This window comes from Bradysia coprophila (genome assembly GCF_014529535.1).
Source record: "Bradysia coprophila strain Holo2 chromosome X unlocalized genomic scaffold, BU_Bcop_v1 contig_20, whole genome shotgun sequence".
NCBI lineage: Eukaryota > Metazoa > Arthropoda > Insecta > Diptera > Sciaridae > Bradysia > Bradysia coprophila.
The window spans coordinates 4,608,963-4,621,784 of record NW_023503307.1 but is presented as its reverse complement, the minus strand read 5'-3'; the positions used below and the strand labels follow the sequence as shown (position 1 = coordinate 4,621,784).

Below are 12,822 nucleotides of genomic sequence, written 5' to 3'. Positions count from 1 at the left end.
CTGGAGGTTTGTGCTTTTACTTGCCTTTGAGGTTATCTTTTTTTACATTTAATTATTTTGTATTTGAATAATGTCGGCTAGAGAATAGTAGACATCAATAAAAGCTCCATTCATTCAAATGAGGCCGTACGTGGTACAGAAAGAATTTAATTTCTTCTCGGTCAGTGCATCAGTGGTTTGGTTGAGGATTGAGTGTCTTTTTTTTAAGAAATCCAGCTGAATATCGATGAATGCAATTTTCAAAAGAATGAATTTTTAGTTAACTTTTCTTTAAATTTAATGTCTTTATTTTACTTCATCGTACAACTCGCGTTTTTTTACAATCGACAACATTTCCTTAAGGCTTTAGATAGATTAATTGAAGTCGACTTGAAATAGTCTTGTGTCCGGTTCTATTCAATCGATGCGTTGAATACTTCCACCTATGTGGCTGAATGACCAATGTCCATTCCTTGATATATTTGATGCTCGGTGCTTGGGTGTCTCCTCCGTCAACCTGGCGAACTGGAATTGAAAAATTGAATTACAAAATGGATAATGAAAGTGACAAACAATTTAGTACGAAAAGCCCTCGGTACAGCCCTATAGAACTTTTGATTGTAATGCTGAGTGGGAAATGTTTTTGATAATATGGAAAGTCGTTGATGTTTTGGAATTTATTCAGTGTGGCCGGTATTTCGTTTATTAATAAACCGCATTTAATGGACAATATTATAACGCCGACACGTCGATTTCTATTTTCGTATAATTATTTTCGAGTAATCTCCTTTACCGCAATAAAGACTTGTTCCATACGTTTTCTTAAGGACGAACAATAATTGGAGAAAAAAAAAACTAATCGTACATACGCACATACGGAATTATGGATTCGGTGTCTCACTTCTCTATCTTCATTCATATTTTATTTGTCTTATTATGCATTTTGATGCCCTACCTAATATGATTTCTTTTTCTTTTAAAAAATAAATGGAAAATTATTTGCTCAATTTAAATGTTTAGTTTTGTTTTAGTTTACTTACGTTCAAACGACATCCTTTTTACATAAAATTTCGTTGGCCCATTTACGCACCAACATCGGGCTTTAGAAACAATTCATTTTGATTCTATTTACGCTTTCAATTCTTTTGGTTCTTTGAGGTACTCTGCTAACTGGATAATATAAAATATTTTTTTTATATTTTTCTGTGGTTGGGTATACGTGTTACGATTTCCTCCGTTCACACTTATATATTTCCGAACATATCAAATTCAGATTTATCGATTTTTTACTCTTTCATTTTCCAATTTAGATATTTCGCTCGCACTGGATTCACTAAATGTTTTTTTTTTCTTGATTAGCCAAAATGAGCCAAAACTTATGACTGAACCGATAACAAAATTGTACTAGCCAGACGAATGAGCAAAATTACTACCCTGAAGGGGTATACGTCATACCATACAGAGGTGGACTGTTCAAAAAACTTTTTAATTAAATTAGGAACTTTTTTGTACACTCTGCCACAGCCTCACATCGTTGTTTTACCATCTGGCTGGTATGATAGTTTTATCGGTGTTTATCGGTTATATGATGAAACTAAAACTTTGTTTAAGTTTAAAATTTAGATAAAAAATTTCTAAACTAAAACAGACATACAAATAATGTTCTCACGCGTCACAAAAATGATGAAGAAAATGATAAAAAAAAATCAGATGATAAATGATATAAGAACAGCAGATACAAAGGAAACTAGTTCCTGCGTTTCTTTCGGATCCCTAAACTAAGTATTCGAAAAAGCCGAAAATCTGTACTGAAAAGTAAAACTTTCACAGTCACACTCATTAAACGACACAATTAGTAGAAAACTTTACTTTAAAAATAGTTCAAAATTGTATTGGGTCAGTGTACCAGTCACCGGTCATTTGCGAATAGTCAAACACCTATAGCTTAACAAAAAAAAAGTTTAAAAATTTTATCAATGAAATAACAATAACTGTCGCAATACTTATACATAACCGGAGAGTGGCACGCTGAACCTATGACTGAATTAAATCACTCGCTTCCGGTATGTTAATAATGATCCGTCCATTTCAATCATTTTACAACAGAAAATCCTTTCTTTTATGCGTTTTCGAAGAGTGGAAATGATTTACTTACAACAAGCCATTGTTGTTAGATAAATATGAAATCGAAAAGTGTGAGGAACGTAAAAAACGAAGATGCAAGTAAGGGAAGATGTATGCATCACAATAGCCCTAGTAAAGAAAATGCACATGAGACTCACATATGAGTTGCATAAGTTATAAGTTTTAAAATTTGTGAACCTTTGGTAGTGAAGGTTGTTAGTGCTAGTAAGCAGAGCATATTTTCAAGTATATTATAATTTCTATAATTTTAAGGAATTTCTAAGAATATCTAGTAATTACGAGATTTTAGGAATTTAATTCTTGCAATTCTCAAAAATACTAGAAATTCATAAATTAAATTAAAAATTCCAGGAACTTTCAAGAAAACCAACTCGCATAAATAGGCGCTGCTATCCCAGGATTTAAATTGTAATAAATTTTGACATCTTTTTGTTGCATAGCATACAGTGAAGTCATCCATAATAAGAATTTATTGTTAAAAACAACAGTGAAACCCTACGGTCACATATTAATCTGAAATCGTTCCAAACTGAAAATTAATTACTGAATTAAAAATATATGCGAGAAAGAGTTTAACGAGCTGAGTTTCAAACAGGGCATGTTTAATACGCGAATTCGCCATTAAAAATCGCAGACTTCAAAAGCTTTTTCTTTTGTATGATATTTTACATGCCACATGCGTCAAAAAACATACATATGCACTTCTTTCGAAGCCCTCAGCATGAACGATCCATTATATTAGTCAAATAAAAATTAAAAGTCACCTCTTCGTGAGTTTATTGACCTCGGCTTCGCCTCGGATCTTTCGGACTTTCGACTTTTCTAACCTTCACACATTACGATTCGCAGGACTTACAGAAGAGTTTTCTAAATATTTGTGTTCATTCAAAAGATTAATTTTAAATCTTTCGGCAGTTTACTCTTAGCATGTGTGGTATCTAAACTAAATAAGAGTGAAAAGTAAAATTTTCAAAATCACTCAAAATTTCGAAATGGAAAAATTCAGGATTCTGATGTCGCACGAAACAGGGGTTTCTAAATAGTGATCTATACCACAATTTTTTATAAAGTTTATCAATGACAGTTTTGGGTTGATGCAAAACGTTTTTAGTAAATGTGGACATTTGGACGTTCCAAAACACAAAGATTTAACTTTAGAGTCAAGCAACTAACTATGCTAAGTCTAAGTCAAAAGAAATTGGGGAATGCATTCTCTTGAATCAGGGCCGCAATGGCTCTGAAAGGCCACTCGGGGGCTATATACAACTCATTTGCAAAAAGCTCAAAAATTAAAAAATTTCATAGAAAAATCCGGACTTCGGGAATCGCTTGAATTCACCGTATACCTGCTATGGAACTGTCTTGAATTCACGTGTCACTGCATTGGCTAAATGATATTGAAGATTTGTGAGAATTTTTGAATGATAATTTTGTGATGAAAGAGGAAAAAATGGAAATAGGAGCAGAAAGTAAAGTAATTTTTAAGTAACAAATTAAACGGCTCTGGCGACTTTGGAAGGATATTTCGGAACAAACTGTTACAGTTCAGAGTTTAGACAATTTTACATTTTAGATATAGGGAAATGAATGCTGTTTGGAAACTAGAGGAGAGATCAAATGTAATGAGCTTGTGTACCAGCGTAGGGCTTGATGCAAGTCTGATACGATACATATTTGATACCTGACTTCAGGTACCTGACCAGTTCCAAGCCGTACGTCAGCTATGCATTTTTTATGGAATTTCATGAATATTCACGAAATGAAGCGGAAAGAATGAAATATTGTGACGCCTATACGGCCCAATGGAGGTTTCCTATGAGATCATGCTTATAAAAAAGCATGTCTTACGTCCCATTAGTACTTTGAAAGCACAACGAGCTTTCAATTTCAAAATATATTCCAACGAAATAACTTTCTTCGGATATCATTCCGAAGAGATTCAACGCAGGTTATCGTTTCGAAGAATGTCCACAACCCAGCACCATTGGATGTTTAGAAAATATATCGATAAAATTTTGGGTTTCTTACAATTTTATTTCTCTCATAGACAAAAATAATTGGTTTAAACGAATTCAAATGAATGGCGAAGACTTTCATTTATTTTGTTTTCATTTATGTACGTTTTGGTGCCTATTTTCATTTAGTTATTTTTTGTAGTAGTTTTTGCTGTCGCATTTTAGTAGTCAAACGAATAGCCGCTTTCATGAACAATGTATATAAAATGTTAAATCGGAACAAGATATTTATACAAAATTTCCAGTTTGTTTTTCGTTAAAATAATAGAATCTTTTTGAATATTTCATATCTATCGACATTATATTGCTGGTTCTTTTTTCTTCTGTGAGTGTTTAACGTTTAAAAAGCTAGTTTTCTATATATGCAATGCCATCAAATATTTTAGATTGTTAAAACCTACCAAGTATATTATACTAAAATATTGTTTTGTGTTTTGTTTTATCGTCCTTAATCTCTTTTCATTTTCGTCTTCCATTTTTTTTCTCACACTCTCTCTATATGTCTCTCTCTCTTTTCATTGTTGTGTATAAATAATTCGAAAATCTATTCCAATTAAGGTAAATTTATAATGTTCGTGTGTACATTTAGAAATAATAATTTCCTTTTCTCATTCATTTATTTTAAAAAAAAATGAAAAATAATCTTAAAATCGTTGATTTTGCATCATATTTCGTTGAGGTGGTCCATTTCTATAAAAAATTCAAAATAACGTCATTTTATTAACAGGCGATTGACTACCTTAATTTTACAAAAAAAATGTTTTTTATTGCAATAAATTGAGGGTCCATCTGGAAAGCGACATTTATTTCTTTCGGATAATACTAATTATTTCGTCACGCTTTTCCGCCCCCAAAAGAAACGCATCTATTTTGTGGTTCCTAGCAAACAATTAAACGCTACTAATTGCTAAAATTCGCATTTCTTTTTCAGAATCAGATTACGTAGTCATTGTGTGTAGATTGTCGACGAGATTTCTATCGATTCTACCCATTAGGTTCGACGAATTTTTTGATCGCAAACAAAATAGTAAAATTATTTCTCTCTTTTCTCTCTTGCACATTTTTGTCGATTTTCTCGTAAATTATTTAACGCGGAAACTGTACGAATAGCATGGAAATAACTTACCTCATTCCACCGCCGCCTCCACCAACCATACCGGATAATGGAGGGAAATCTTGATTGAATCCACCGTTTCCTACACCACCGCCTCGTTGTCCGCCCCTGTGAAATGGAGTAGAGAACATCATTTTTTTTGTGAATGTGAAAACACGTTGCATTGCTGGAAACTCCGCAACTAACTCTATTATTGCAACAGTATTCGGAATATTATTCCGTGTAATTTGGATCGTTACACAGTCCTTCGGTCAGGGACTGTCAGGTGATTTTTCGATAAAAGCAACGAATTTCAAGCATGAGTGATACTGAAATTTGACAGTGTGTTCCCACTGTTCCCACAAAATCGTACCCTATTTGGCACTTTCACTTGAAGGGCGTTGAAAAAAGATGAAAAATCATTCTTAAATGCGAGTGGCATTAAAATCCTTAAAAATCTAGTAAAAATCATTGAAAATCATTTTAAATTGACAAATGTATTCAGTCGGGTGACAAATTTTGATGATCAGGCTGACATTCTTGGCCCAAAGAGGTCTCATCTCCAAACATGAATAGTTCGCTGTTGACACGAAGCATCAGTTTCAATCTAACAATTGGAAAGAGTAGCCGCTAAGGTTATCTTATCTGCGTACTCCAGTTTCAGATAGAGGACGTAGAAAATTGATTATGATCCAAAGTTGATTAGTAAAAAATGTACCACAACTGCAACCGAACTGTCATTGCTCTTCTAATTTCGACTCAAAAAAATAATTTAAGATTTAAGTCTTCGAGCCAAGAAAGGACACTGGACAAATGAAAATTCACAAAACTAACTCACATTTGGTCCCTTCGATTGAACATGTCATTTCCACTACCGAATTGATTGCCACCAAAATTTCCCCGATTGAATCCACCTCCATTTCCGTTTCGTCCACCGCCGCCTCCCATTCCATTGAAATTGTTGTCATTGGAGAATCCTTGTCTGTCTGGTAATACAAATCCGCGACGATCTTGGTTGAAATTGCCACCTCCGTTATTGTTGAATCGACGATTGCCACCGCCGCCCATGTCATTCATTCCACCCATCGGGCCGTTGTTATCGAAACGATCTTGTCCACCGAAACCACCTTTGTTTCCACCGAACTGGCCATTGCCGCCGTTGTTACGTTGATTAAATCCACCGCCGTTACCCATATTTCCTCCATTTCGGTTATACGGTCCGCTTCGTTGGCCTCCTCTATTATCACGTCGAGTCGGTCCACCGGCTCCGCCTGTACACATAATAAGTTTTTAATGAGTTTTTAATGTGATGTACCTAACGTCACTTTTCATTCATTTGTTTTGGGTACAGTTTCAGAGATCGCTGTACTGACATTTTCGTCGGCTGTACACAACAAATTTGAATGATCTCTTGTAATATTATAGCGATAGCGCTTACCTCCGTTATTGTTCCTTGGTCCATTCGGTCCACTTCTCATAAAATTATCACGCGGACCCGATCGCATTCCACCTCTTCCAAAGCCACCACCTCCACCACCAGCGTTTCCTCCACGATTTCCTCCAATCGGACGACCTTTCCCACCGCCACGTTCTTTCATGCGGCCAGGTTCAACGCTGATGGTGATCCCTTTGAAATTTGTGTTGTTCAACGAACGAATCGCATTTTCTGCCATCTCGGCATTTTCCATATGCACAAAACCACACCGATTCATAATGTCACATTCGGTAACGACTCCGAAATTCTCGAAAAGCCTTCTCAAGTCTTCTGGTTTTACTGATGGAGGCAGACTGCCCACGAAAACTTTTGTATTCTTCAAATGCAAGGAAATATTTATTTAAATCACGTTTAATCACGACGAGCCGAATAAATCTACTTACCGGTACCATTTTTCTGTTTGTTTGTTTATTTTCGTTGATTTGTTGGAGCCGCGAAGTACAAAGTTTGAGCTAATGACTCTGTTTTTGAAAGTGAATGGCGTTCACGAATAATGAATGGCGTACACTCAATCGCGTCCCAGCAGTAAATCTCTACACTGTCTATTTGGTCTACTGAATGCAATTTTAGCATCCCACAGTAAAAACAAGTCTGAAAGCTCTCATCGTTTCCGCGCAAAAATTAAAATTGTTCAAGTGACCCAAAGTACGTAAACACTGTCAGTTTTTATATCCTATGACGTTTGACGTTGTATGCAATATTCAATTAAATTCGATATTAGTTTCGTGTTATTGTATGGCTATGGATCAAAAAGATGGATCATTAGAGAGTTTGCGCAAATGACGTATAATTTATAAATCAACTTATAAGTTGGAAATTATAAGTCACATCTATTGTCACAAGTTCTGAAAAGTGACTTATAATTTCCAACTTATAAGTTGACCTATAAGTTATATGTCATTTGCGCAAACTGCTAAATCACGCCGTAAGTGCGGTCGAAATTCAAAATCTTTCTAACGCAGCGTCATTTTCATACAAGGAAGCGTTGAAATGTATTTTTGGTTCACTTTTTCATCGAATCGTTCACTTAAAATTCAAATTTTAGGCACACTTACGGCGTGAATTAGACTCATACTTGTTGGACCTAATCATTAATGATTGCTCATCGCTATTAGTTAGCAACAATAGAGCGCTACAATTTTGTTTTCATCATGTCATTTTTTGCAATCTATAGGTTTGTTCCAAGGCCATATGAATTGTCAAATTTCATCCACAGAACCATAACCTCAATAATATCTCTATGTAAATCACGTAGGTGACATTGCTCGATTTGTATGAAATATCACGTAATCGACGTTGCTATGGATGAAATTGTCGTTGTCGGGTTGTCAAAGTTCGTGTTTACAGTTACTTGGAACAAACCTATTTGCTGGTGAAATAAGTTCACTCTGGTAAATACATCCATGAAATGTTATACAGGGAAAAAGGTACAGGGCAGTAAAGTAGGTTTAAATATATAAATACAGCGCTGACGTAAGCAATTTCATGACGAAATGTAATAGAATCTATGTTACATTCGAGCTTTAGTTTCCAAACAGCATTTTTCTACAACAGATTTGTTAGGAGACGGCTGGATTACGTTTTTAGCCCCGTACGAAGTACAAAGGGGCTTATAGGATTACGATGCCGTGTGTAATTGATGGAATTCGAAGCAGACGGTAAGGGCAAAGTGTTTGCCTATGTTCATAGATGACGAATCCGCAATAAAAATTTTGTCTGTCCGTCTGTCCGTCACGTCGATATCTTGAGTAAATCAAATCCAATTTCAAAATTTTTTTTTCCCTGAAAGATAGTCGAAATAGTGAGGCTAAGTTCGAAGATGGGCATATTCGGGTAGGCCCTTCATGAGTTAGGGCCACCTAAGTGATTTAAGGTCTTTTGGTGATATTTATGGCAAAATTAACGATGGAAATGTAAATGACACGGCAAATGATAGGTATTGTCAATACCAATCCAGGATTTTTTTTAAATCGGGTGAGTGGACCGTGAGTTAGGACCTTAGAAGTGAAATGCTACTAGGGCCCAATGTGTATTTTACATAGAACTCGAGTAAATTTCATCCGTTTTTCGTAATTTTTGTTTGATTTGGAAGGTAATCAAAGGGCGAATAGAATGTTGTTGAAAAAAAATTAAATTTGGGTCCTTGGACTAAGTCAACTACTAGGGCCCTATGTGTATTTTACATAGAACTCGAGTAAATTTCATTCGTTTTTCGAAATTTTTGTTTCATTTGGAAGGTAATCAAAGGCCGAATAGAATGTAGTTAAAAAAAATTTTAAATTTGGGTCCTCGGACTGAGGCCGATACTAGGCCCTATGAGTATTTATACTCAAAAAATTAAAATCTTAGGGCGATTTGAAATTTTTGTTTCATTTGAAAGGAACGTCGTACGGGGCTTCGTAATTGCGCTATGCGCAATTTTTAAGATGTACACATTTCATAATAATTTTACTTTAACTACATTAACCGGCGCAATAGGCTTACGGTCAAAGTAGGGTGACAGACGCACTAGGGTCACGTACGCAATAGATATACGGGTTTGTACGGGGCTCAGTCGCAGCAAACGCTCCGACTGTTCTGATGGCTCGTTTCTTTTGTTTTTCCAAGTTCACTATTTCATTGATCACTTAGTACCTAGTTCTTAAAATCAAAAAGCAAAAATGGAGCATAGTCTTCTTTAAAAGTTCAAGACGTGCGATTCTCAAAAGCGAGTCTTTCGAGATGTAAAGTTTGGAAATGCACCTCTTGTGTCTTTTCAACTTTGATTATTATCATATTATCACAATTTATTTACAGTTTTTCTTACAAATTCTACTACAAATAATAATCGGCATAAGGATGCATCGCAAAAACTGGGTTGATAGCTTTCAACAGAATGTTACCTATAGCATTGCGAAGCACCTGCTTCATTTCATTAAGAATGTGGATCGAATTTTCGTTGAAAAATTGATTGGCGGTCATTCCAAGGGCCCGGTTTCCGTTGAACAAATTTTCAAAGTGCATGGAAAACCTTATGAATGGGAATTGTACGGTTAAAAACTGGTAATGGTTCATGAGACTTAAACTTTACTTTTTCGTTGTAAAATCCACATTGAATTTACTGAATTGCAAATACTCCTTGCCCCCTTTAACGTCAACAAGTGGCTGGCCCCTGATAGACACGTCCAGATTATCTGTGAAATTTTGGGGAAAATTAGAAATCACCAAACTAAGACGGGTCTGGAATTTAAGAATGTTTTCCTCCTCCGACTTACCGAAAGTCATGTTAGCTGGACCGTCTCCTTGAACGGGAAGGATAATTACTTTTCCATTTAGCTTGTAATTCCCTAAAATTGTTAATCTTGGAATTCGACCGTAGAACTCGAATTTCGATTTTTTTGGATCTTTTGCGAATCCTCTGAAATATCAAAAAAGTTCACAATTTTAGAGAAAAATTACAATTTCAATTTGTAGACAGCATACACGACTCTTGTTACTTGGGCAGTGCTGAAGCCATGAAAATTTAAGTTTTTCAAATGCATTTTTATATTGACTGGACCGCTTCCTTGGACAATGTTCAATTCAGGAACAAATAATGGATCGATTGGTGTCAAATTGATTTCGGGGATTCCTTAATTGAAATTTTGTTTGTAAATGTTATGTATTTGGAATGTTTAATTGTTCATTATCATACCATTTCCGCTCTGTCTGATATACTGGTTAATGGCAGTCTTAAGGCATTTAGCATCTCCGGCCACACATCTTTGTCTATTGGCAGCTGTGAATGAAGCGAAGTACTTTATGTAGATTGACCAAAACGGCATATGGTAAGAACTAGCCGTTCAAGTTCAGCAAATATACTCTATCATCCGTAAGGTACGAATTTACAATTTTATCGTGTTGAAAGTGTTGATTTAACACGATTTTCACGATTTGGATAGCGGTTTTCTGAGTGCCGAAATTCACCAGGATGAACTGATAAGACTCTCAAAAAACTTGTTACTTAATCGTACCTTTCAACGCGCTTCAAGCATGAGTGGTACTCTAAATAGAGTGCTGAAGCTGTACAGTGTGCCACACAAATTTTGGCATTTTGCGAAAATGCGTGTTATTCCTCGAAAAACAAATGTTAACAAATCAATGAAAAATTTGACAGTTCAGTGGACAGGCTTCCCAAAAGAGAACGGGGACGAAATACACCAAGGCTGTATACTTTGGCCGATTTCATACAAAAATTCACCTACTCTGATGATTCTCGTCGTCTTGATGATGTGGTGAATTTTTTTACATGTAAAATCATCAGAAGTGGTGTGTTCCCGCGTATCTAATAAAATGGCGGTCTGCGTGACCTCCTCAAAGTATACAGCCTTGGAAATACACATCTTCTCAACTCAGTGACGAAATAGTATGTTGTGTTACAAGTATTGTAATGTTGATTTTTTCAGCACTAGACCCAAGTTTTCCTTACGAGCGGAGCGAGTAAGGAAAATTGGGTCGTGTGCTGAAAAAATCTCATTACAATACGTGTAACACATCATGCTTTGTGCCAACCGAGAATTGAAATAGACAAGAGCACAAAAAATCATAATTTTCATTGTAAACAATCACTCTTCAAATTTGATCGATCACATTGCTTTGCATTTTCTCAAACGAATGCTGTAACAACTCATACAAATTCCATTTCAACACTGCTTTGAGTGTTGTAATATTACATCAAACGGGTGCTGAAATAAGTCACTTTACAACACTAAAATGAATGTTGAAAAGAGTCGTATTTCAATTCTCGGTGGCACAAAGAATATTTTCAACGCGTTGGAGTGGTCAAATAGTAATTTAAATGACTTGGGATAAAAAGATGAAAAGGAGTTTTTGTGTGAATTTAGTTGAACAGAGACGAAGCCGAGGTCAATAAAGACACGTCAACTCTACTTTTAATTTTTTTTATCCTTCAGTGATTTAATGGATGTTTCTTAGTGAGGGCAGGGTGTCAGAAGCTTTTGAAACTGAAACATGGAAAGTACGATTTTTGACACATGGAGCATATAAATATTTTTTGTTGTAAATGGCACGACATATGATGAAAATTTCGATTGAATAATTTAACACTTTAATTTCGCACATCTATCAATGACAAGTAAGAAAGGAAAAAATTTAAATAGAGAGAAAACTAACTTTTGTTAGGCAAATCCTTGTCAGCGATGTTAAATTCAACAGCTGTAATCGGAGAGAAAACCAACCCCGACGCTACAATAATTTTAACCGGATAAACTTGGCAGAGAACTGTTAAACTTACCAGTTCTGACGGGAGTTTGGCTACTAAAATTAGCGATTTCGTATTTATGCAAGCCACTGATAAGTTACATTTTAGAAAAATGAAACAGAAAGAACATTCGATCTTTTGGTTTTACTAATTTTTCACTCACATTCAATAATGTCACCAAAATTTCAATTTAATTCTCATAACGACTATTCCCAACACTTCCCTAAAACTGCTTCGCGAAAATCGTTAAAATTTAAACTTACGAAAACTGCTTCCACAAACACCTGTAGTCGTGAGAACAACTGCAAACAGCAGACACAAAAAACTCGTTGTCTTAAACATTTCCGACTGCATATAACAATAAACGATAAACAAATGTCTGTTTGATTTTAAATCAATTTACTTTTATACTAAGATTTAACAGCCAATTTGTGCAGTTCGTTTTGTTTCTAACGAAATTTCAAGGGCAACAATAATTGTACAAATGAGTCAAAATTTAAACGGTTTGCCTATATAGCCATCGTTTTGGAGGTGTACACCTCGTATATACTTTATTTAAGTAAATCAGGTACGTTGATTAGCTATAACGAGTTTCTACAAGATACTGTATACCTATCCGGAAAATAACTGCACTCTGCAACAAGTCTCTTGTTACTTAACCATAATGCAAATAATCTAAAAAAAATATTATAATTTTGCCAATTCGGATAAGAAGTGTTACCGTTCACCATCTATGATGAATCGTGGTTCAGACCTGACTTGATTGCCGGAGTAATTGTTAGTCCCTGGATTCATCTAATATTTGCCGGATTGTCAACTATTTTCTGTTAATTACTCTCTAATCTCTCTTCAATTC

The 12,822-nt window shown here is 35.3% G+C and overlaps 2 protein-coding genes across 3 annotated transcripts; both read right to left on the bottom strand.

Annotated features, from left to right (window-relative positions):
• Positions 1-262: 262 nt before the first annotated feature.
• LOC119068586 (glycine-rich cell wall structural protein 1.0) lies at positions 263-7,264 on the bottom strand. Of its 2 annotated transcripts, none has more exons than XM_037172233.1 (5): positions 7,111-7,264; positions 6,670-7,043; positions 6,071-6,505; positions 5,266-5,361; positions 263-504 (listed from the first exon to the last, which is right to left on the bottom strand). In XM_037172233.1, exons 1-5 carry the CDS (start codon positions 7,117-7,119, stop codon positions 492-494), a joined length of 927 nt encoding a protein of 308 aa, XP_037028128.1. In that variant the 5' UTR covers positions 7,120-7,264; the 3' UTR covers positions 263-491. The 2 variants fall into 2 exon arrangements, with proteins under 2 accessions (XP_037028128.1, XP_037028127.1); XM_037172232.1 differs by lacking the exon at positions 263-504 and adding an exon at positions 4,143-4,829 and having other exon boundaries at positions 6,071-6,503; positions 6,671-7,043.
• A 2,206-nt stretch (positions 7,265-9,470) lies between these two features.
• On the bottom strand, positions 9,471-12,451 carry LOC119068594 (protein takeout-like). Its single transcript, XM_037172248.1, has 6 exons — positions 12,230-12,451; positions 10,401-10,484; positions 10,190-10,337; positions 9,982-10,124; positions 9,798-9,900; positions 9,471-9,737 (listed from the first exon to the last, which is right to left on the bottom strand). The coding sequence occupies exons 1-6, from the start codon at positions 12,318-12,320 to the stop codon at positions 9,542-9,544; spliced, it is 765 nt and encodes a 254-aa protein (XP_037028143.1). The 5' UTR covers positions 12,321-12,451; the 3' UTR covers positions 9,471-9,541.
• Between the last annotated feature and the right edge of the window lie 371 nt (positions 12,452-12,822).